Here is a 26,383-nt window from a genome sequence, read left to right on the forward strand (position 1 = left end):
GAACATCAGGCGTTTGTTTATTTTGTGTGTTCAAGCATCGAAGGAAGTTTCACTTGATAGGAAAAGGTTCCCACAGCCACTGAAAACAAGTGGGGGGTTATGTGACTTTAAAACTTCTGATGAATTTTTGAGTATGAAAATGCAAAATTGTCTATTGTCTTAATACAAATTGAAGAGCAGGTATACAATATTATACAAATATAGCAGGTATACAATTTTATATATATTTTATATATATATATATATCTTTGCTTTTTCCCCTACACAGGCATACGTTGCATTTGAAAGTCTAATGAAGCATTTTCCAGGTCCCCATCGGAAGATGTTTGCTGACTGTGAGGATGTAAAATCATTTATCAAGGAAGAAATTAACTCACACAGGAAATCCCTGGATTCAGAGTCCCCCCGAGATTTCATAGACTGCTTCCTCATCCAGGCCAACAAGGTAATGATTTGTATATTTTTGGCTGTAGTCTAAACAATCAATACCTACCTAAAGCCAAGAGGCTATTAAGATTCTGCAGTAATTTGCTTTACTAGAGAGGGTCTGACCCTTTCTCACTCTAGGCAAAAACATTTTCGAATTATAGAAACTCCAACCTTCTACCCACTCTGCTTCCCCACATTCACAAACGTATTTTAAATAATAAAAAAATCAGTTTCCTAACCTGGTCAGCTACCCTATAACCGTCCAATAACTGTCTATTCTATAAAGGGAAGACCAATACTGAGGAACAGTTTTGTTGCTGCCCCTTGGAGTGATTTCGTCATGCTACTGATGGGTAGCTAAAAAGTGTCTGTTACCAGGCAGCAATGTGGGCACCCAAAGAAAGACTCTTCCACTCTAGAAGTACAGTTTAGAAACCATAAGACTTGCTAGCATAGTTATATAGTAAGTCACGTTGAAAAAAGTCCATAAAGTTCAACCACTAGGGAAATAAACATATCCTAGCTATAAAACCCTATGGACATAGTTGATCTAGAGGAAGGCAAAAAAAACCTAGTACATTTTGCTCCAACAGAGGCCAAAATTCTATCCTTCTTGATTCCATGAGGCAATCGGATGTTCCCTGCATCAATAGTCTGTTATCTTTACTTTAAATCTTTAATACCCATATATATTCTGTGCTTCTAAAAAAGCATCCAGCTTTTTATTAAAGCAATCCATAGTAGTTGCTGAAACTACTTCCTGAGGGATCTGATTCCACATTTTCACAGACCTTACAGTGAAGAATCCCTTCCTTATCCGGAGCTTAAACTTCTTTTCCTCTAGACGCAAAGAGTGCCCTCTTGTCCTTTGTAACAATCTTAAATTGAATAGTTGGAAAGAGAGTTCTCTATATGGACAGTTTATTTATTTATACAGGGTGATCATATCCCCCCTTATACGACTCTTCTCAAGCGAGAATAGATTCAGTTCAACTAATCTCTCCTCATAGCTGAGCTCCTCCATTACTTTTATTAATTTAGATGCCCTTCTCTGCACTCTCTCCAATTCCGCAATGTTCTTTTTGTGAACTGGTGCCCAAATCTGGACTGCATATTGCAGATGTGGTCTGACCAATGCTTTGTACAGGGGCAGGATTATGTCTCCATCTCTGCAGTCTATTCCTCTTTTAATACAAGAAAGTACTTTGTTAGCTTTAGATATTGCAGCTTGGCTTTGCATGATAATATTAAGTCTATGATTTACCAGAACCCCCAGATCCTTTTCAATTTCTAACCCCCCCAACTGTATTACTCCTAGACAGTATGAATCATGCATGTTGTTAGCCCCAAGTGCATAACTTTGCATTTATCCATATTAAATGTCATTTGCCACTTGGCTGCCCAATCAATCATTACATCCAGGTCTGCTTGTAAATTATAGACATCCTGTATGGACTTAATTCCATTACATAGTTTGGTGTCATCTGCAAACACAAAAATTGTACTACTAATCTCAACTCTGTATCATTTATAAAGATGTTAAACAGTAAAGGTCCCACTAAGAACCTTAGAAATACTGTAATAAAAGTATTTATTTTAATAATGGGGGTTGGGGGGTAAAGTTTAATAGGGGGTGGGTCCCTAGCTATAACAAAAGATGAGATAGTTATAGCTCCCTGGTGGTATGAATAGATATAAGCCACACACTCGCAAGTAGATGCCCTCTCGGCATTCTGCTTCCACTGGCCTCGCATTCACACGCCAGGGACACATATGCTGGCCGGGCATCACTAGAAGACGCTGCGGACACTGCTGGAGGATGTCGCTGGAACGAGCGAACCAGATAGGACTTAAAATTAAACTTAAACTCCCTAGCAATTCCACCCCGAGTGTGGTCAGGGTTACCGCTTTTGGTATGGAAAATTCACCATGAGCCACACTTGGGATTACCGCCAGGGAGGTTAGTGGTATGGCCAATGGTTCCAGACCCCTCAGCACAAGTGTACTTGCACAATGGGCCTGGTTATTAAAGCTCCCCAAGGCTGGAGAAGCCTTTCATAAGTGAAGCTAGTTGATCAGCAAACCTGGAATAGATCTGGTCCAGGATTATAAACATTTGCTAGCAAATTACTTTTAAGAAATACATTCCAGGTTTGCTGGATCACCCAGTTTCACTGGGGAGTGTATCCTCTGCAGCCTGGGAGAGCTTTAATAATTCGGGCCCGATGAGTGCGTTTGATCAGGTCTGGTAAATTACTGTGTGCACTGTACCTATATAATTTAGACACCTAGCACAACTCTAGACAGGAAAGTGTATGTAAGATTATAAAAACAGAGGTGCAAAGTCTATCTTACTGTATAACTTGTTATGTAACTTTAAAGGTGGGGGTTGTTTTAGTATAGGTTTGTTTTCAATGATTTTCACTAAAATGGAATGTCATCATGGTGTTCAGATGTTTAATATACCCATATAAAACAAGGAACAGTATGTATAATTTGTGAATCATTGGTTATAGTTTTCTTTTCTGTCAATGTGGATCAAACTCAAGTATCTTTGCTAAAGTTAGTGTCAGGTATTTTGCTAATATTGAATAGTTCTTTATGATGCAAGAATATTGAGTTATCAAAGTGCAGTAATATGTAACCATGTGCAACCTTTGCAACCACAAGCTTACTTAGCTTAAACTATATAGCTTAGCTATTATCTGGACGATACAAAACCATGCGGCCCCATAGCAAAATTTAGTATAGAGACCAGAGCCCTTTTTTTTACACTTTAATCTTTATTGGAAAAAATAAAAAGGTGGCAAAGTTACAAAAACATATTAAATGTATCGTATTGCGAACATAAACCTTACCACACATAGACCACACACTAAACACTGAGCCAGCTCCTGTTCTTGGCATGTGAGCTGGGAGGAGTGCAATGGAAAAACTCTAGATGTCAGCAAGATTATCTCTTGAATAAGCAGTTCAGGTTGACTACTCTTCATTCCTATACAGCGCCTCTGCTGCACACATTACTTTACAAACCTCAACCACACCACCACCAGCCAGCAATTACAACATCTTGCATAAAGTCCCCTGAAGAAGCCCTTAGAGGCGAAACTTGTTGGGACATTAACTGTTATCTCTGGTTTAATCTATTTAGGAAAGCTATGTCCAGTTCATGGGTCCAAAACCCCCATGCCTTAGGACACAGTGGGTCTGACCTCAATATTTTGTTTGTATGATTAATACCTACAGTTAGGTCCATAAATATTTGGACAGAGACAACTTTTTCCTAATTTTGTTTCTGTTTATTACCACAATTCATTTTAAATGAAACAACTCAGATGCAGTTGAACTGCAAACTTTCAGTTTTAATTCAGTGGGTTAAACAAAAAAAGTGCATAAAAATGTGAGGAACTAAAGCCTTTTTTAACACAATCACTTCATTTTAGGGGCTCAAAAGTAATTGAACAATTGACTCAAAGGCTATTTTATGGGCTGGTGTGGGCAATTCCTTATGTAATTGTCAATTAAGCAGATAAAAGGCCTGGAGTTGATTTGAAAGGAGAGGGGATGCTTGTGTGTGGAAGATTTTGCTGTGATCAGACAAAATGCGGTCAAAGGAGCTCTCCATGCAGCTGAAACAAGCCATCCTTAAAAAATCTACAGTTTGGTACATCTTGAGAACGAAACAAAGCACTGGTGAACTCAGCAACGCCAAAAGACCTAGACATCCACGGGAGACAACAGTGGTGGATGATCACAGAATCACTTTTTATGGTGAAGAGAAACCCCTTCACAGCAGCCAACCAAGTAAACAACACTCTCCAGGAAGTAGGCGTATTGATATCCAAGTCTACCATAAAGAGAAGACTGCACGAAAGTAAATACAGAGGGTGCACTGCAAGGTGCAAGACACTCATAAGCCTCAAGAATAGAAAGGCTAGATTAAACTTTGCTAGACAACATCTAAAAAAGCCAGCACAGTTGTGGAAAAACATTCTTTGGACAGATGAAACCAAGATCAACCTTTACCAGAACGATGGGAAAAATAAGTATGAAGAGAAGGAGTGGAACAGCTCATGATCCAAAGCATACCACATCATCTGTAAAACATGGAGGACGCAGTGTGATGGCTTGGGCGTGCATGGCTGCCATGGCACTGGGACACTAGTGTTTATCCATTATGTGACGCAGGACAGAGGCAGCCGAATGAATTCTGAGGTGTTCAGAGACATACTGTCTGCTCAAATCCAGCTAAATGTAGTCACATTGATTGAGAGGCATTTCATAATACAGATGGACAATGACCCAAAACATACATCCAAAGCAACCCAGGAGTTTATTAAAGCAAAGAAGTGGAATATACTTGAATGACCAAGTAAGTCACCTGATCCGAACCCAATTGAGCATGCATTTCACTTGTTGAAGACTAAACTTCGGACAGAAAGGCCCACAAACAAACAGAAACTGAAAGCCGCTGCAGTAAAGGCCTGGCAGAACATTAAAAAGGAGGAAACCCAGCATATGGTGATGTCCATGAGACTACACGTTGTCATTGCCATCAAAGAGTTTTCAACCAAGTATTAGAAATGAAACATTTTATTTTCAGCTTTTTAATTTGTCCAATTACTTTTGAGCCCCATGGAATGAAGCTTTGGTTCCTCACATTTTTATGCAATCTTTTTCTTCATCCCACTGAATCAAAGCTGAAAGTTCACAGTTCAACTGCATCTGAGTTGTTTCATTTACAAATAATTGTGGTAATGTACAGAACCAAAATTAGAAAAAAATTGTCTTTGTCCAAATATTTATGGACCTAACTGTAATTCCATGTTGAATACATTCCTGAAGTAAGGAATGTATTCAACATGGAATTACAGTTAGGTCCAGTTGTGGCAGTTATTTTCAATACACTGCCACAATAAATAAATACCCTGGCTGCCTCTTTTTTTTTTTCTTTTTTTTTATGCTACTTACATTTATTTTCATCAAGGTATGTGGCTCCTCTCTAGTTGCAGAATCTGATTAGCACTCTCTTTACCCTTTCCATAAATAGAAACTGTTCTGCCTCTCCAGTCTAAGCACTTACAGTGTGATCTCTGAAAACTTACAGTTGTGATGAGATGGCTATAACTGCAGTCTTAGGTGAATTGGCTGACAGTAACTCAATCCAAAGGACACCTTGTAGATCTTGAAGAAGTTTATTCCAAACTGTGCAGATCATACACCGATGAACAGATGGATAGGTCAAAAAATCATGCTGTGAGCAGCTAACAGGAGCATGTAACTGAGATGAGTGTAGATGACAGAATGAAGAAGAGGGGAGGAGACAAGAGACTAAGCAGAAGCTAGGGGAAGAGAGAAGGGACACACATAATGAAAAGCAAACCATGCATGTGTAACATGACAGAAACAAAAGTCAACCATGACTTCCTACAATATCCATACAAAATTACCATTAAATGAAAAAAGACCTCAAGATGTAGTATTGATCGAAGTTATGTACATGTCAGGATAACAAAAAATGTTATCCATGAAGCCCAGGTTTCAGTAATTTATCCGCTCTATCTAGAGAGATGGGTCTAGATTCCTCCATCAAATAGATATCTTGGACCTTGGTAAACCAACTCTGGATCAGTGAGGAAGCTGAAGATTTCCAGAACACTGGGATCAGATTATGGTTCACGATAAGTAGATGTAATGGGTTAATGGTGAATTATATCAGTTCAGATATTTGCCCAGATCGTGCAGTGCCCAAAACACTTCTATTTAAACAACAGCCAAGGTCACGTTGGGACCATGGTCACCTGCCCAAACCTTAAGTGCCAAAATTATAAGTGCAATGGGAATTAATCCAGGGCATTGACACAGGAATTGGAACAGATTTGGACATACTATTATACTCTGCCACTCCTATCTCCTGCCTTTAGACTGATTTTTCTACCTAGACTCCAACACATCCTCTACTGCTTCCTTTCTGAACTGGTATTTTATAAAACCATCTCTTTGACTGAATCATCATATCTCACCCCTGAAACTCATCAAGTTTAGAAGCCTCACTTCAACCCATATTATAGGACCGGCTCTCATGGACTTCAGTTTGCCACAATGTTTAATGTACGCATATGATTTGCAATTATCTGTAAAATGTAATATACACTCAGCTCTCTATTTGTTGGCACTAGCCTTGTCTTCCCCAGTCTGATAACTCATTGTCTCTCTGCTCCTTCACTCTCCTTAATTCTTTGTGTGTGGTCCTGCACCTTTCTACTCTACTGTTACTCTCTGGTGACATCTCACCCAACCCTGGTCCCCCACACAGCCTCTCCCTTCCATACACTCTCAGCAAGACACTCCCTTCTCCTAACCTCATCCCCATTCACCCTACCCATTAATCCGTACCCCCTCTCTCTGGCAGTCTATGGAATGCTTGATCTGTTGGCAATAAATTAACCTCCATACACAACCATCTCCTCTCTAAATCTCCAAACTTCCTGGCTCTCACTGAAGCTTGGCTTTCCTCCTCCGATTCTGTTTCTGCTGCTGCTCTCTCCAATGGAGGCCTGCACTTCACACATACCCCAAGACCTGGCAACGAAGAAGAGGGTGGTGTGGGTCTCCTTCTCTCACCTAACTGTACATACAGAGCTTTTCCTACCCCACCCCTCTCATTTTCACCTCTTTTTTAAGTCCACTCTGTCCCTCTCTTTAGCCCCTTACCACCTATTGTTGCTGTTGTCTACCGCCCTCCTGGCCCAGTATCACAATTTTTGGATAACTTTGTCTCCTTGCTCCCACACGTACTTTCCTATGACCTGCCCACCCTCATCCTCGGTGACTTTAACGTTGCAGTGGATGAGCTTAACCTTCCCTCCTCAGCCAAACTGCTCTCCATTACCTCCTCATTTGGGCTCACACAGAACATCATTGGCTCCACACACATAGCCAGACACACTTTAGACTTGGTATTTTCAAATCTCTGAACCTCACCCTCCTTGACAACTCACCATTTCCCCTTTCTGATCACAACCTTATCACCTTCAGCCTATTAAACCTTGTCAATGGCAGAGAGATATCTGTAAGCTTGACCACAATCTTTTCTCAAACTGCCTTGCATCCCTATCCTCTCTCCAAAATCACCTCCCCAGATGAAGCTGCCATCCTGTTAAGCCACTCTCTTTCCTTGACTTTCGATAATGTTGCCCCTGCCACTTTCTGATAACTCCCGCCCTGCCAACCCCCGACCCTGGCACAACAATTACACCAAACTACTAAAAAGACTGTTGGTGCAGCTGAGCACAAGTGGGTAAAATATGGCCTCATCGCTGACTTCATGGACTACAAAGCCAAACTACAAAGCTTTAACACTGTCAGCTCACTGGCACCAAGCAAAATTATTTCTCTGCTGTAATTTCCTCTTAAGCTTCCATTCCACGCAAACTCTTCGCAACAATTGACTCCCTCCTAAACCCCACACCTGCTCCCCCCACAACAACCTTCTCTGCCAAAGACATAGCTACCTAATTCAGAGATAAAAAAGACAAAATCAGAAATGATGTCTCTGCTCACCGAGCCAGTCCAACTATGCCCACCCCTTCCACCTGTAAATCATCACTGGCCTTCCTCAGCCCTGTTAATGTGGACGAAGTCTCCGTTCTTCTCTCATCATCTCCATCTACTACCTGTCTGCTTGACCCAATTCCCTCTGATCTACTTCATGCCCATTCCTCCACCTTGGCCCCTGCCCTAACTGAACTATTCAACCTCTCCCTTTCTGCTGGGAAGTCTCAAGGCAACTTTTCCCTGCTCCTTCTCCTTGATCTTTTCTCTGCTTTTCACACTGTTGACCACCCCCTTCTAATAAAAATCATGTGTTCCATTGGTATCTGTGACACTGCTCTCTCTTGCTTGGCTTCCTATCTGTCTGACCGCTCCTTTCAAGTTTCTTTCAATGATAATTCCTCCTGGCTCACTCCCCTCCTTGTTGGTGTTCCCCAAGGGTCAGTCCTTGGACCGGTTCTCTTTTCTCTGTACACCTCCTCTCTCGGTAGTCTCATATCTTCGTTGGCTTACAGTACCATCTGTAAGCTGATAACACTCAAATCTATCTGTCCACCCCTGACCTGCCTCCCTCAGTCCTGGATAAGGTCTCATGCTGCCAGTCAGCCATATCATCATGGATGTCTGACCGATTCCTGAAACTCACCTGGATAAAACAGAACTCATCATCTTCCCCCCCTCACATTCCAAATCACCCCCTGACATATTTCTAACTGATAACAGCACTGTTATTCGTCCCTCCCGTCAGGCACGTTGTCTTGGTGTCACCTTTGACTCTGCCCTCTGATTTACCCCCCATATTCAGAAAATTTCCAGGTCCTGTCACTCTCAACCACACAGCATTTCCAAAATCCGCCCCTACCTGTCCCCTAAGACCAACACACTCCTTGTACATGCTCATATCATCTCTCGTCTGGACTACTGTATTATCCTCCTCTCAGGTATTCCACTAATCCGACTCTATGCTCTACAATCTATTATGAATGCTGCAGCAAATTCAAGCTCCTGTGCTTTGCCTTCAAATCCCTACACAGTTCTTGTCCCATTTACATTTCTGACCTGGTAAAAAAATACTCCCCCAGCTGCTCTACGCTCCTCCAATTACCTACTAATGACTTCCTCACTCATAACCTCATCACACGCACGGACACAAGACTTCTCTAGAGCTGCCCCAACTCTCTGGAATGGTCTTCCTATTCGGCTTGCTTTCACCTTTTGCTCAATTAAAGAGCACTCAAAACCCATATTTTCAAACTTCATCTTCTGTCTTTTGTATTTCAATATTTTTATTAGATTTTATTTGTACAACACAAACATGTTTCCATAGAAAAAGACAAAGAAAAAAAAAAAACAATAAAAACATAATCATAACAAGAAGAAGAACCCATTGTGTGTGCGCCAACATTTAAACAGTTTGCTCTGCAGAAGTGTCCAAACAGAATTATCCGTCACGTTCATGCATAAAGGGTATGGAAAACACTTCAGATGCAAATGAATATTTACCACAACAAGCATGGAGAGACATTAGTATAAGGAATGAGACGTAAAAGAGAGCTGTAGCATACTGCAATTGAGCATTGAATAAACTTGCAACAAATCCTTGTTGAGCCACATGAATAAAACAGACAAAAAACGTAAAAACTACAAGGGAGGGGGGAAGGAAAGGAGGAGGAAGTTGGCAAAAAACAAATCACTAAGGCCTCATATCCAAAGATGAAGCAGCATACTCCAACATCTATGTATTACTAAACACAATCCAAGGTTCCCATATTTCTTCAAATTTACCGAATTTAACGAATTCTTTAGGGTGTGAGTCAATCTATCGTTGATCATAATCCAATTCAATGGGGTCTAGAGATATCGAGAGTGATCTCCAAGCTTTGGCCAGTGAAATTATGGCCACCAGTAAAATCAATCTGATCAATTTCAGTGTGGGTCTAGAAAGAGTCACCTCAAGCTTACTAAATAGAGCTGCTTCCACAGTACTACAAATTGTTTGCTGCACGATTTTGGAGATCAAACTGAATACCTTGACCCAATACGCTCTGGCTATTGGACAGGACCACCAAATATGCAGCATAGAGCCCTGAGAGTCACAGCCCTGTAAACAAAAGGGGAGGTGGATAGGAACATTTTCGCCAGTCTAGCAGGGGTAAGATACCATCTAAGTGCCACCTTGTAATTGGCTTCCACCACCGCTGAATTCAAGGAGACCTTGGAAAGGGAGTACACCATATCCCCCCATTTATCCAAATCCCACGTAATGCCCAGATCTAGTTCCCAGTCTCGCATATATTGCAGTTTGCTGGTAGGGGTAACTAAAGCCAAATAGATCACAGAGATTTGCCCTTCAGTGGCATCTATAGAGGCACATGTACTTTCAAATGTGGAGAAACACATAGGTCTCGGGGCCTCTTTAATGATCGTGTTGATATATGACGCCAGCTGTCTATAGCGGAAATGTTCCTTTAGGGGAAATTCAAATTTGCTAATCAAATGGTCCCATGTCAGCACTGAGCGAATATCCAGTAGATCTTTCACCCTTCTAAAGCCCTTGGAAATCCACCAGTTAAAATTAGCTGGGCATAAGCCGGGTTATGCCAGAGTGGAGTTAGGTTTATGAAAGGAAGAGAGTTTCGGGTGATTGCTGTATTTATCCCACAACTGAATGGAGTGGGACAAAGCCGGGCATTTCACTGGTCCTCTCGTGCATTTCTTGTGCCACATAAGAGAATCTATGGAGCCTAAAAAACCATCCTGATTCTCTATTTCAACCTATTGAGGACTAGAACCATGTAAAGTGCTCATTGAAAATTGTGCAATCTGCGCACCTACATAATAGTGGGGGACCCCCAGGCCCCCCATTTGTTAAGGGGCAAAGAGAGTATCTTTATGAATTCTGCCCTTCTTTCCTGCCCAGATAAACTTCATTATTCTAGACTGGAGGAGATTTAGTCCCCTAACGGGGACCTGGATCGGGAGAGTGCGGAACAGGTAAAGTAGTCTAGGAAGTAGGTTCATCTTGATGGCCGTTATCCATCCCAACCACGATGGGGGCAAGAGGGTCCACCTTTGTATATCTGCGTAGAGTTTTTTAAACAAAGATGTATAATTGCCCTTATAGAGGCCGTTATAGGTAGGAGCCAGCCGGATACCCAAATATTGAATATAATCCACCCGCCAGCTGAAATCAAATGTCTCCTTAATCCCTTTCAATATTTCTGTGGGGATATTTATATTTAAGGCCTGAGATTTACATTTATTTACCTTTAGGCCCTAACATAAGGAAAAATTATCCAGAAGTTTCATTAGGTTGGGCAGGGTCGTGATTGGGGAGGTGACAAACATCAAGTTGTCGTCAGCAAAGAGGGCGCATTTATGTTCTGCCTGGTTGCAACAAATCCCATTAATATTAGGGTTCATTCGCATTGCAGTTGCTAAGGGCTCTATTGCTAATGCAAACAGAAGTGGCGAAAGCTGGCATCCCTGCCTGGTCCCCCATTTATTGGAATAGCTGCAGAAAAAAAGCCACCTCACAATATTTTCGCTTCTGGGGAATCTTACAACTCCAGCACCAAATTGGTAAAGTAAGCTCCAAAACCCATCCTAAAAAGAACTTGAAAGAGTTATCTCCAGGATATACTAACAAAGCCTTTTGGAGATCGAGGGATAGCAACATAGTCTGAGGTGACAGACCTCCATCCCAATTGGAGTTAACCACTGAAATAAGCTATTTATAAATAGATCTATAGCTCTTCTCGTTTGATCCGGGGCTTGTCTTTGTTACATAAAGCCCACCTGGTCCGGATGGACATATGTACCCAAAAAAGAGCCCAGTCGAATTGACATGATCTTCGTCAGAATTTTGAGATCGCAGTTAATCAAGGAGATGGGCCTGTAATTTGCAACTTCAGAAGGATCCTTACCTGGCTTCGGGATCACACTAATAAATGTTCCATTAGAGTGGCCCAAAAGAGAATGCCCCTCTCGCAAATAATTGAAATAAGCAACCAAATGTGGTGCCAGGATAGGGCTAAACATCTTATAGTACAAATAAGAAAAAACGTCCGGGCCAATTTAAGATACCTAAGAACCCCATTCAAATCCTCAATTGTGAATGGCCTTTCCAAGATTGCCTTATGCTTAGACTGTAATTTAGATAATTCAAGCCTACTAAGAAACCCTTCGATCTTTTCTTTGGAAATTGCGTCTTCCAAACTATACAGATTACCATAAAAGTCTTCGAAGGCCGCCAGGATTTTTTATGGGTTTTGTGATAGCCTACCATCTTTAACCTTGATTTTAGGGAACGCATGGATCTTGGGTTTAGGATTGAGTTTGTTAACCAATAGTCTGCCTGGTTTGTCGCTCCACAGGTAAAATTTGTGGGATCGATTTTTCTGCCCTAGTTGTGAGGGTTAAATTAAGTTTGGTAGGTTTAGCCTCCGACTGAGACTTCAACACAGACTGGGGGTTATTCTTATGTCGCCGCTGTAACTGGTGATATTCCTGAAGTTGAGTATCAATCAGTTTGTTAAGAGCTTTCTTTCGTGACGCCCCTATTTTAATCAACTCTCCCCGAATATAAGCCTTATGTGCATCCCAATTAATATCCGGGGAAGTGTGACTCGCAATATTAATCAGGAAATAATTACTTAACAGAGAGTTTATTTCCCCTTTTACAAATGGATCTGAAACGAAGCTTTCATTAAATCTCCATCTAAATCCGGCTCAGGGACGGTTAAAGCCCATCAGATACAAAACTAAAGGATCATGGTTGGACCAAGGTGTCGACAAGATCCGGGCCCCTAGTATGTTAGGGATCAAATGAGACTGAACGAACCCATGATCTATATGAGAATACTGACCATGTGCTGCAGAAAAATAGGTGTACTCCCTGGCCGACGAGTTCATTTCCCGCCAAGTATCAATAAGGTCATATTTTCGCAATAAAAAGGAAAGGCCATGACTCTTTTTCGGGGGGTCCCTATATCTACTTAATTTGGATTTGTCTAAAATATGATCCAATGCTAAATTGGAATCGCCCAATAAAATAAGGGATCCCTTCACTTTAGACCAGATCTTACCCAAAAAGGCGTGAAAAATGCCAATTGGCCGTCATTGGGTGCGTAATAAGACACAACCGTAATGAGCTGTGAACCAACATACCCAATCACAACCAGAAACCTGCCCTCTGGGACTCTAAAGACCTTCTCTGGGGCAAAGTTCAGACTCTTCCGAAAACATAAGAGGACCCCACATTTCTTTTTATTTAAAGTGGCAGTGTATTGAATGGGGTAGTTTTTATGAAAGTACTTTGGTATTGAGTTGTTAGAAAAATTTCCTGTAAAGGGTTTCCTGTAAAGCTAGGATATCAACCTTTAGAGAGTCGTAGTAGTGAAAGGCTTTAGACCTCTTAATCGGGGAGTTAAGGCCCTGGACAATATGGGAAAGGATTGTTAACTTAGTATGCGTCACAGGCATTGTGAGTGGATCAGTCATCATTGGAGAATATCAAAAGCAAAGCCATCTATATACTTCCTCGGGGGGTAGGGATGAACAACACGGGATCTAATGGGGTACACAGACGGACAGGAAAACAGACAAGAAACAAACAACCAGCACACCAAACTGCAATGTAGTAAACTAAGGAGGATCGGGTGCCTCCCCAACCCATCTTCTGTCTTTTGAAACAGCCACTACTTCCCACCACTACATATCCTCCTCCTATTGTGTGTATATTCCCCCTCCTACTAGATTGTAAGCTCTTTGGGGCAGGGTCCTCTCCTCCTGTATCACTGTCTGTATTCATCTGTCATTTGCAACCCTTATTTAATGTACAGCACTGCGTAATATGTTGGCACTATAAAAATCCTGTTTAATAAAAATAATAATAAACATGCTGAAGGGGTGGAGGGTAACGAAGTCCCAGCGATCTGTTGACCTATATTGCAGACATGTTGCCAATGAATCTGATTCAACGGGCAGGTCCACCAAGTGTACAGCATGGTGCCCTGATGGCACCTCCAGCACATATCCAAAGACTTAGGGTACACATTTATTGATAGCCAAAACTTTTGGTTCCATCTAATCCCCCAGTGCCACTGGTAAAGGACTAAGGCAGCCTTTGTATAAAGAAACCCTTGAAATTTATAGATATCAGGGAAAAAACACCTTTATACCTACAGCTCCTGGCATATTTGGTTGATCATTTAATCAGAAATATAATAATACAATTGGTCAGTGAAGAAATGACCACTTATTAGTAGTTAATTGACTGTGGTGGTCAGTATAAAAGTGTTTTGCATAGTTTGAAAATCAAATGAAAGGTTTTCCTTTACGTTGGCATAGAAGGAATGCCACGTTACTCTGAAAATTGGAACAATGCAGTTGTACGCAGCGCTGTACATTAAATAGGGATTGAAAATGACAGACTAATACAGACAGTGATACAGGAGGAGAGGACCCTGCCCCGAAGAGCTTACAATCTAGTAGGTGGGGGAATTTCACACACAATAGGATGGGCGATATGTAGTGGTGGGAAGTAATGAGGGTTTAGCAGACAGAAGAAGATGGGTAGGCAAGTTTAAAAAAATGAGTTTTGAGCGCTCTTTTAAATGAGCAGAAAGTAGGAGCAAGCCGAATAGGGTGAGGAAGACCATTCCAGAGAGTTGGAGCAGCTCTAGAGAAGTCTTGTAACTGTGCGTGTGATGAGGTTATGAGTGAGGAAGTCATTAGTAGATCATTGGAGGAGCGGAGGGAGTGGCAGGGGGAGTATTTTTTAACCATGTCAGAAATGTAAGTGGGACAGTAACTGTGCAGTAGTGGTAGGAAAAGCTATCACATAGCGGAGCTTTTTTCGAAACAGGTTTAGTGGAATTCTAAGGACAAAATGACTCTGCCCACAAAAATAAAATGCACTGAATACTTCAGTATACAATGCAGTCATGTTGGCAGGTAAGTCAACCGGGAAGTTACTATGCAGTCGCAGCTTGAATAAGCTTTTGCATTTGCACGAAGTCCTGAAATAAAAGAAGTGTATTTTACTCGTAGTATCGTATGGGAGATATTGTTCAAGAACATGTAGACACATGTCCACCTTTGTATCCAAAGGATATGTAGAGGACCACATCTAAAAAGTAGTGTAGATCAGATTCTCTACTGAAAAAATCTATACAGGGTGTTTTTTTTTTTTTATTTTACGAACCCCAAAAGGGTGGCCTTCAGTGGCAAACAATAATGAACTACTAATGTGTTCAGCAGAGTAGGTACATATTTTGCCAAGACATAGCCACCTATTTCAGAGATGAAGTTGACAAAATCTCTGCTTACTGTGCCGCTTTAACCATATCCACCCCATCCACCTGTCAATCATTACTGACCTCCCTCAGTTTCCTCTTTTCTCTCATCATCTCCATCTACTACTTGTCAGCTTTACCCAATTCCCCCTCATCTACTCTGTGCCCATTCCTCCACCCTGGCCCCCGCAATAACCATATAATAATAACCATATAATAACCTCAATAATAACCTTGGACCGGTTCTCTTTTCTCTGTACACCTCTTTACTCAGTAGTCTCATATCCTCCTTTGGTTTACAGTACCACCTGTATGTTAATGACACTCAAATATATCTGTCCACCCCTGTCTTGTCTCCTCCAGTCCTAGATAATGTGTCATGCTGCCTGTCGGCCATATCGTCATGGATGTCTGACAGATTTGTGAAACTCAACCTGTATAATGTATAAAAGAAGAAAAAGAATTCACAGCTCAGGTTCACAGTTCAGGGATTGTATGAAATAATATATATGTGTATTTGTTACAAAGGTATCAAACAAAAACCTTTACATAACACAATCAGGTATTTTACCTTGGTCCTGTTAACATTTCACATATATATTATATACTAGACACTGTGCTTCTATGTCATCAAACAAATAAATGTGTGAAGAACCGCAAAAGTCCCGACCTTATAGAGTTTGTGCAAAAATCCAACGCGTTTCACCACCATTAGGCTTCCTCAGGCATATCTTTTATATGTACTTTACGGTCCATGGGAGATCATAAAAGACACAAACATGCGTGAGGATAAATGTGGCAAGGTGAAGGTTGAAAACCTTGTTCAAGTTAGTGCTCCTTTAGCCTTAAAGAGGATTTGGGTATATTTCTATATTGATGTACATAAACAATTCGTAAAAGCTTTGGTACTCAACAAGTATTGGTGTTTAATTCATCCATCAAGATTGTAAGGATGTATTGGAGAGGCACAGGCCTGTGGTTTCAGTGCTCATCTTCCTGCAATACTCCTTTGTGACCCTATTCATTTCAACTTACAAGACCTGTTTATAAAATTTCAATGGAAGGCCTGTGCCTTTCCAATACATCCTTACAATCTAAAGACTGTTATGTAAATGTTTTTCTTTGATACCACGTAACAAATGCACATATATATTATTTCATACGATCCCTGAGCCGTGAACCTCATTCTTTTACTTCTTTTATACATTATATATGATTGCTTAATGAGGTGGCTCAACATTGAAAATTATTAGTGAAGAGAGGGGAACACCTTTAATGAACTTCCATACTTAACCTGGATAAAACAGAACCCATAATCCCTCCCCCAAATTACAAATATGTTGGGGGGGAGTTTAAACTGTTAACAATACTGTTATTCGTCCCACCCCTAAGGCACGTTGTTTTGGTGTCACCCTCTCATTTACCCCCCATATTCAGAACATTTCCAGGTCCTGTCACTTTTACCTGCACAACATCTCCAAAATCGATCCCTACTTTTCCCCAGAGATCACCAACTCCTTGTACACACTGTTATCATCTCTTGTCTGGACTACTGTAACATTCTCCTCTCTGATATTTTACTAACCTGACTCTTTCCTCTACAATCTATTATGAAAGCTGCAGCAAGACTCATTCATCCTTTCGACCACTTCTCTTCTGCTGCATCTCTTTGTAGTTCCCTTCATTGGCTTCCATTTCACCTGAGAATCAAATTCAAGCTGCTGTGCTTTGCCTTCAAATCCCTCCACAGTTCTTGTCCCACTTACCTTTGTAACCTGATAGAAAAACACTCCCCTAACCGCTCTCTTCCCTCCTCCATTGACCTACTAATGACTTCCTCACTCTCAACCTCCTCACATGCACGACTGCAAAACTTTTCTAGAGCTGCCCTGACTCTCTGGAATGGTCTTCTATTTCTATTTATGTACTATTTGGTTTGCTCCTACTTTCTGCTCATTTAAAAGAGCCCTAAAAATCAATAATAATAATAATGGCTGTTTTGTTACAATTATTGCACTCTGTATGATCATCTATGTACTGCTTCTGTATTATCTTTTCAGCAATAATAACCTTCCCCTAAGCAACCTTTTGAACTTGGGGGAACCCCTTGAAAAAACTTTCAGGTCTTCAAGGTACTCCTCTTATATTTACTATATCCACAGCTCACAGTACATTAGTGTGGTGGTCAGTAGGAAAAATGACACTTGCATTGCTGAAGTAAAGAAAAGAATTTCATCCTTATACTTATAAATAGCCAAACAGATCATTGTTGTCAGTTAAACTGACCTCAGAGACACAAATTGTTTATAACTCAAGGAGCCCCTAGCATCCTGGTTGATAAACACTACCTTAACTAATGTGAATGGGTATTAAAACCATAATATTTCTTTTTATTATTGTCAGGGAATAAAATAATTATCAACACCATTAGTGTTTATTGCAAACATACTTGAACACACTTTTCAAGTACAGGTCTTAACCTCCTGGGCGTTACACTGAGATTTCTGTTCCAAAAGCGTTACACTGTTTTTCATGAAATTTTTTTTTTAAATTGTAGACCTGTAACTTACAGAAATATGTCCGAACAGGGTTCTAGTAGATATCATGAATATAAAAAATGTTTGAAACACACAATCATAAAAAAAAAAAATACTTTTAATAAAATTAAATAAAGGACAAAAAATCAGCTTAAACAAGAATACATAAATAAATGAAAAATACTGAAAATGCGATCATTCGGTATACTGTATAGTAATATATTTTTCTAAAACACCTCCCTAGTGTCCGTCACATACCTATAGACAAAACCACATAAATATATTTTCTATTATTTTGGATTGGATTGGATACAGAACTTTGTATTCAATCCAATACAAAATGAGAACAAATTCAAACTCTCATTTTGTATTGGATTGAATACAAACTCCTGTATCCAATCCAATACAAAATGAGAGTTTGAATTTACCAATTACATACTTTGTATTTATTTTGAATTATTTTGTATTGGATTGGATATAGGAGTTTGTATTCAATCCAATACAAAATGTGTTTGAATGAGTTTCAATTTGAATTTCCTGCACACGCACCGACGTACACGCACGGAGAAGAAGGAGAAGGCACCCGACACTGGAGGACGACATTGGAACACGATGATGGATGATCGCAGCGGTACCAGGTAAGTGATCGATAAACAGGAACTTTTCTCACTGTATTTTCATACAGTGAGAAAAGTTCGGGTTTATCGATAATTGTAACTATTTTAAACCCGTACCAAGGTCGGGCTTATCGCTCGGCTGGTTAAACAAAGAAATCCAATGAATGTTGGATAGAATAGCAGACAATAATTTTAGGTCAATGAGTAGCAGAATAATTGTTACCTAAAAAAGGCAATGACTCTTTATACAATAGAAGACCCTGACAAGAAAAAAACACCTTTCCAACTTTTTGAAAACAGTTGTTTAGTGCTGCCAGGCTTCAGCTTGCACCAAGGGCTGTGGGCCTTACTGCTTTACATTTGTGCAGCAGGAAGCATTAGGGCTATTTCCCACCTACCTCTTCATTCAATGACTTCATTCAACGGTGTAAGAAAGCTGTAGACTCACCACAACCTCCCTGCCCATTGGTACCTAGGGGTGCTGATCACTACTGCTGGAAAGTCTCTGTAAATCAAGCCTTACAAAATCTCACCATTATGATTTTTAATTGCAGGAGAAAGATGAAAGGAACAGCGAATTCTGCACAGAGAATCTACTGGTTTCTGTATTTGAACTTTTCTTTGCTGGAACAGAAACCACATCCAGTACCCTGCAGTTCAGTTTGCTAGTTATGATAAAACACCAGAAGATCCAAGGTAAGAGGTCAACAGTCGGCAGAGGAGAAACCACAGTGTGTTCAGAAAAACTTTAGATTAATAAACATTAGCAAGACATTATACAATGTTTTTCAAGTGTGCATACGTTTTCTATAGGGTAAATAAATATTTTTACATAACATTTTTTTCCAAGGGAAAATCCAGCAATGTCACATTTTTCTGTGTGGTTTCTTTCTGTTCAGTCGAGTAATTTTCTAAGCTCAGGTCAGCGTAGAAAGGCCACAGGATACATAATGGCCTAGGCTCAGAGGAACTAGGTCAAAAGAAGGCCTGTCATTTTTTCCCCAGATAACTAGGAGCATCCAATTTGGGTCAATATTGCTCTGCTTTAAATATTTGTAGCAAAGATGTGACTATTAGCTGTATTGCGGTGCAGAGAAAGTGGTGTGTGTAATGGAAGAGGTGAAAGGCACATCTGTTATTTGCCCAACAAAATAAATAGGCTAGTTGTTCCGATGTTCAGTCAGGTAAAAAAAACAAAGTTATTTCTTTCTATTTGGCAATAGTACACAGACAGGGGTTATTGATTGAATAAAATCATAATTTACCGTAAAGAGAGATGATCTCTTTAATTATCTGCTCATCTATTTGTCTTTTGACTTTACTGTTTTTTAAGAGGCTTTTTATTCCTAATGGATCAGGCAGACATTTTTGTATTTTAGAAGTCAGTTAAGATGGAAAAAAGAGACTGCCTGAATGAGCTTTGCCCAATTAATACTCACAAGCAGCATTTTTTATCTTGAATTATAACAGCAGTTCCTTTGTTATGTTTGTTCCCAGCCATCATGGCACAGGTACAATCACCATCTAATGGATGCACTCATCATTATTTACCTTGCCTATTATGAAGGCTAGTTAGGTTCATTTAACTATGCAGTTAGGCTTCTTTGCAGGAGCCTGCCTGTTGTATTTATTGAATTATACATTTTGTTAGCTCAAACAGGTAAATTAGGCCAAATAATAAAAGAAACATCATATTTACAAAGAAGAATTTAGAGGGAATTTATATTGTTTACAGCTGTAATTGTTCCTAAATGAATATTTTGACAATTAATTTTTGTTCATTTAGAGAGGATACAGGAAGAGATAGACTCTGTCATTGGCATGGACAGACTGCCCAGCATTACTGACCGCTTACAGATGCCGTATACCAATGCTGTTACCAATGAAATAATGAGATACCTAGACATCGCCCCAATGGCACTTGCACATAAAGTCTCAGAGGACACCACCTTTAGAGGCTTTACCATCCCCAAGGTAAGACTTTGCTGGACAAGTTTGAGGATGTAAAGGGGATGACAAGTGTAAACATTTGTCAGGATTGTTTCTGCCCTATATACCCATAAAATCTCACTCTGCGAATGATATTCATACTGCAAGCCAGTTTCTGTTTTGAAGTGCTCCTACACTTCCTGTTAGGGGAAAAAGCCTTATAGTAAATCTGTGTTCCTGACAAATTCACACTTTCTGTCCTAGGGTGACAACCTTCATGCACTGCATCTGTAGAGAAGGTGAATTGTCACCATAGGACGGTGTTAGAACTACAATACAACTTACCTCCAATCATCTTCTCCATAATACATAAGCATCTGGCTGCTTTTAACTATGAAATAGGGGGCCTCTTGGCGAGTGCCCTGGGGTTCCCGGAACAGGGGCACCAAGTTTGGTTCCTTAATGGGGTATTGCTTCTCTGCCTTTTGGCTTAGACCAAGTGTTGGAATCCAAAAATTTGTGTGAAGGCATACCAGTCCACGTCTGCCTGCGAGTGTTTTCCTGCCGGTGCTCTTCCTGCTGCTATTGGGGAGGACACTGTCCTAAAAGTGTAGAGTTGTGATTCCCTAGCTGGCTGGTATAGTGGAGGTTATTGGCCAATAGTCATGGTGGAGCCAGAGTAGCACAAACACGTGCCCCAGTGTGCACGTCGTGTGGTGTTGTTCAGCAAGAAACTCATATGGTCTGATACTCTTTGTTCGACAAGATCCTTTTTGAATTGTGTGTGTTCCAAAAACAAGAGATCCTAGCGATCTACAAGTTCATGAACAGCGTTACCTTTGGTGTGGTGTTTGTGACTGGAGTGGTACTCAGTACTCAGTTGTAATCCATTAAAATGAAAGATGATTAGGCAAGGTAAATAAAAACCATACCCCATTTTGAGGAAGCAGTGGTTCTCGTGGTAAGAATGTTTTCACCTTATGTTCCAGTTGGTGATATTTTACTTTTGAAACTTTATTGTGAATCTGGAAAGTTCCTTTCCAGAATAAATTTATGATCTGGACTGGGACTTCAAGGCGAACCGCCATTTGCAGGAGGATATTGGGATGTTGGCAAAGTTGGGAAAGGTTAATAGTGAGCTGTTCTTACAGTTTCTGCAAAACTTTTGCATACTTGGGAAAAAATAAGAGGACTGTAAATTCGATGTTTGTTTTGTATGCGGGTCCTTGGAGCATACAACAATTAAGTGGACGGCTGGATGAAAATGTAGTTTATGCCAAAGTACCGACCATTTGTACATGGCCTGTCCTTCTAGGAAGAAAGGAGAGAGAAAAGATGAAGAAGAATCCGAAGCTTTACAAAATCTCCAGTGAATAAAGAACAGACCCAGGAGAAAAGTCAAGGTGGTACAGAATCATCTTCAGGTAGTACATCAGAGTCAGAGAACGAGATGGAAATGGAAAAACAGGCAGATTTCTTAATTAAAATGGAAGACTAATGTAGAGCAAGCCCCGACACCTAGGGTAAGGGTGACAAGATCTGAGACCTCGAAGGTAGCTGGAATTACAGAGGCGGATGTTTTGAAGATGTATAAGCTATTAATAATAAACAGGATTTATATTGCGCCAACATATTACCTAGTGCTCTACATTAAATATGGGTTGCAAATGACAGATGAATACAGACAGTGACACAGGAGGAAAGGACCCTGCCTCGAAGAGCTTACAATATACGTTAATGTGTCAATTGGATATACCAAATCCTGAAAAGTTGATTTATCTGCAAGAGAAACTATGTGAAAGACTTTAAAGCTGATCCTTAGTAATTGGAATGGTGGTTGCAGATGAGTACAGAGGCTGTGAATTTGGAAAAGGCTGTCCGGGTCCAAAAAGTTCCATTTTCTTTTTGGGATATAGTGGGGCCAAAAAGTGTAGAAAGTGAACCGGTTTTGGTTGTTTTTTATGTTTACTATGTTATTGAAAGTACTGAGAAGAAGATTCTTTTATTGTATGGAGTTAGTCCAGACCGAACTAACCAAACAGGCTCACGTGAAGAATGGTTTTCACAAGTGCTCAACTACCAATGCCTAAATTGATAAGTATTTTGTTAGACTAAACATAGAAAGACATTTTTGTAATAAAAAATGTTAAAATTTTAATGATGATAAATTACCGGTTAAACTCTTTGGTTTGGCTGTCTGTGGCCATTAAAATGTAAAAAAAATCTCTATATTACAGTGTTGTGATGTAGTTTAAAGAGAAACACTGGTAACTAATAACTAGTTCAATCAGCAGGGAGTACAGGAACGTATCGCCCAGTGGAATTCTGGTAGGGTTAACAACTATACAATTGAGAAAAAATGTTTTCTTTTTGAACTCTGATACCTTGTGGTCTGGTAAATATCAGAGGTTTGTAAGAGTTTAAAAACAGCTTTCTCGTGAATGATTTACCTGGTTAATGTTCCTATTTCCAGGGCTTCAATGTGCTTAAAATAGGTTCGATATTTCTGCCACCTACATTTGCTGCACTGGTTCGAATTTGCTGCACTGGGCATTCGCATTTCTGCTGAATTCGCATTTCTGTAATATTGTTTAACTCCAGAATAGCATGTTCTGGTAAGCAAATAAAGTAGACCTAAATTGTCAAATAACTACCTCTTGGTGGCTTTTTTTCTCCAAAGGAGACAAGCAATGTCTTTTGTCAAATAACTAACTCCCTGGCTCCTGGTGACTTGTGCTGTGTAACTTGGAGCTTGGCTCTGTGTGCATCATGAAAGGTTTCTCAACCTTTTTACCCCTGAGGAATCCTCCATAACATAAAACTGATATTCCTGTTGTATGGAGTTGGCCCTCCGCATTTGAGATCAGAAAATTCATCTTTACTTTAAGATCAGAAAATCTATTTTTACCTTTGAAATAAAAGTATATGAAGAGTGGAGATCACAGGTAGTCTAATTCATTTTCTGTCTAAAAAGTGAACACAAGATTTCTGTGTAAAAATGATCAGACCTTCAAAAGGCCAATACACTTGTCTGACTCTGCCCTAACTTTGTGACACCGAGTTTCTCGGTAGTTGGTCAGAAAATTATGTATGATGTCAACATTCATCACTTGATTCACCACCTGCGATGTACTTGCTAAGTATGTAACTTTGCTGCAAGAAATCAGAAATCAGACTGTTAGGCCTGATGTGTTAAAAATTATCTGTTTAAAGCATTGTTATGAAAATGTGCTGATACGATATATGACTTTGTTATCATCGTGGTGCAGGGGACCACCGTTTTTCCTCTCATTGGTTCTGCATTATCAGACCCAAAGCACTGGAAGTCGCCCTATGACTTTAATCCAGAAAATTTCCTGGATGAAAATGGGAAGTTCTGTCCACAGGAAGCTCTGATTCCTTTCTCTGCAGGTAAGAAACAAAGTGAAACATTAGCAGTGGCTTTATCTGGCATGGTCATGAAATCTCATGATGTTCTTTGCTTTTTCCAGGGAAGAGAATATGCCCAGGAGAAAGTCTGGCTCGCATGGAGATCTTCCTCTTCCTCACTGCTCTGCTCCAGAATTTCTCTTTTCAACCTGTGAATCCCACAGACACATTCAACCTGGAGGTGCTCCGTAGGGCTGTCCGAAAAGAGGGACTCACCTACAATCTGAGAGCCAATCCCAGAATGGGGAAAAGGAATAGCTAGATAAACATAGAATAGTTTGAAAAGGAGTTACAATATAAAGGCTGAGGGGCACAATTTTCATTTTTCACAAGATTTTTTTTCCAGTACTTACTATCGCCTAAATCTGTAGACATCTCACATGCTTTTCTTGAAAGTTTAATGGATTTTTTTTTTAGAAGTCCCAATGGAGCCTCCTAACAATTGTAGCAACTCTTACTTGTCCCTCACTGAACCCTGAAAAGAAGTTGGATGGAGATCAGAAAATTGTCGTTGGAAATGATCTTTCATGATCATTTTCTGTGACAGATGAACGACAGTGTGCTTTACACACAATGCCATCCAGCTCTATTGAGAAGGGCGTTTGAGTGAGCTGCACCCTACAGTGCTTTTCGTCCATTGAAATGCACAGCGGTTATTGCTGATAAGTTGGTCATTTATTCACCACAAGAAATTGATGAACAACATAAGAGGACCACTGTACATGTGCCAGATTCAGGGGATCCTCTGGCCCGAATGCATAGTTTTAGCCTGCCCCTAAAGCTTGAGAGATGATTGTGAAAGGTCCCACAAAGCCTGGCTCCAACTATATATAGAGTGATTGTAAATGGTCAGAGATAACTTGATGTTTCCTAACAGTGCCATCATTCAGAGCCTTGTTAATGTGGCCCTGATGATATTTAAAAACAAATAAATAATTTGAAAAAATATATATTATTGCCTGAAAAAAAACTCATTACAACTTTGCTTGCACTACTACCACCCATGCCATCAAACTCCACAGGGGAGCTTGTGTTCTTCAGCAATGTATAGGGACACAGTAGTGACAGTGGGGTTGGTGGTAGGAACACTTTTTTTGTGGTATACAAAACACCTGAAAATATACCATATGCCAAGATTATAAAAAGAGTTTTTAGTTTTTTTTTTCAAGCAATAATATATATTTTTTAAACATTTTCTTTGTTTAGTTAAAAAAGGTTATATGCAGTTGGCAAACTCCTATCATAAATGATCTGATTGTTTTAACCTGCTGAAATTAAAAAACGGCAGATTTGAGGAATAGAACTTCTCCTTTCCTCGCTTTTAGAAGAAGACTAACTGATCTAGACATGATATTTTAAATCAAATTTTAGGAAAAAATGATGTTTTTGTTTATAAAAACTGTTATATAAAATAATACTGTAGGATTATGGTTTGGGGTACAATCCACCCTGTAATGTAGTACAATAATACATCAAAATCATGCAATAAATTACATTCACACTACAGATTGATGCCTGATGTGCAGTGGGATGCAAAAGTCATGTCATCACATCATGATTTTACCCCTTCCAAGTATGTCACACCTAAGGTACCACAATACTTAACTTGCACATTGTCAGACATAAAGCACCCAAGATACCTCTGGATCCACACAAAATCAAACAAATACATTCACATCATGGGTGTAGTGGGGCCACTTTTTTCCTGAATAGGCACACATGCCCACTCTTATTTTGCAAAGATCTCTTTGGTGGTCCGGGGCCAGAGCCGCGGACTGTCTTCTGTATGGAAATGCAGGCTCAGGGCAGTGAGCGGGTTGTCTCTCTTAAACACAAGCCGGCCACTCTTCTATCGTAGGTCTGAGAGGGTTCTGGTATCATAATGTCACTATGTGGGACGTTTCTTCCCTTTGAGTGACACAAAGGGTTGTAGTAGGGCGGGCTCATTTACATAGATAGTAACATGCCTCCTTTTCTTTTATTATGACTACACCCCAGATTCACATCAATATGAATTCAGGTGTGATGAGGGCTAAGGATAGAGGGATGGAAAAGGGGCTAAAAAAGTCACAGGTCCAAAGCTTTATTGAAGGACAAAGACACAAAAGGAGAGGGGGTATCTTGTTAAATGTCCCCTTCTTCTGTAAAGAATGTTATATAGTCCCTGAGCAGAATGTGGATAAGTCTGGGACAGTCCTCGATGAACATGCTTGCTTTTTGGTGGATGAGACATTCTACCCACTGGATACCATACAAAGTGTTCTTAACCTCCAGGGCGGTTCGATACTGTCCAGATTTTTATATCTTAAAGTGGTAAATTGTCTTTAATGAAAATTTATTGTACATTTTAAGCCTATAATTCTTAGGCCTAACCCACTGAAATATGTCCAATATTTAATAAACGTAATAATAAACTTTAATTAAAAAACACAAAAATCTGTTAAAACAAGGGTGCATAAATAAGTCAAGAATACTGAAACCTGTAATATAACTGTACAGTAGCATATATATATATATATATATATATATATATTAATGATCACTTTGTATTGGATTCAATACAAAATAACTTGAAATATACAAAATAATT

General features: G+C 40.0%; 1 protein-coding gene across 1 annotated transcript in view; it reads left to right on the plus strand.

Annotated features, from left to right (window-relative positions):
* LOC140328028 (cytochrome P450 2A13-like) overlaps positions 1-25,299 on the plus strand; it is a 38,140-nt gene extending 12,841 nt beyond the window's left edge. Inside the window, exons 5-9 of the mRNA XM_072407324.1 lie at positions 269-445; positions 18,990-19,131; positions 20,222-20,409; positions 23,634-23,775; positions 23,856-25,299. Coding sequence (XP_072263425.1) covers positions 269-445; positions 18,990-19,131; positions 20,222-20,409; positions 23,634-23,775; positions 23,856-24,055 — 849 coding nt within the window. The 3' untranslated portion in view covers positions 24,056-25,299. The remainder of the gene's footprint in view (positions 1-268; positions 446-18,989; positions 19,132-20,221; positions 20,410-23,633; positions 23,776-23,855) is intronic.
* The last annotated feature ends 1,084 nt before the right edge of the window (positions 25,300-26,383 follow it).

This window comes from Pyxicephalus adspersus, chromosome 4 (genome assembly GCF_032062135.1).
Source record: "Pyxicephalus adspersus chromosome 4, UCB_Pads_2.0, whole genome shotgun sequence".
In the NCBI taxonomy this organism is placed as follows: domain Eukaryota; kingdom Metazoa; phylum Chordata; class Amphibia; order Anura; family Pyxicephalidae; genus Pyxicephalus; species Pyxicephalus adspersus.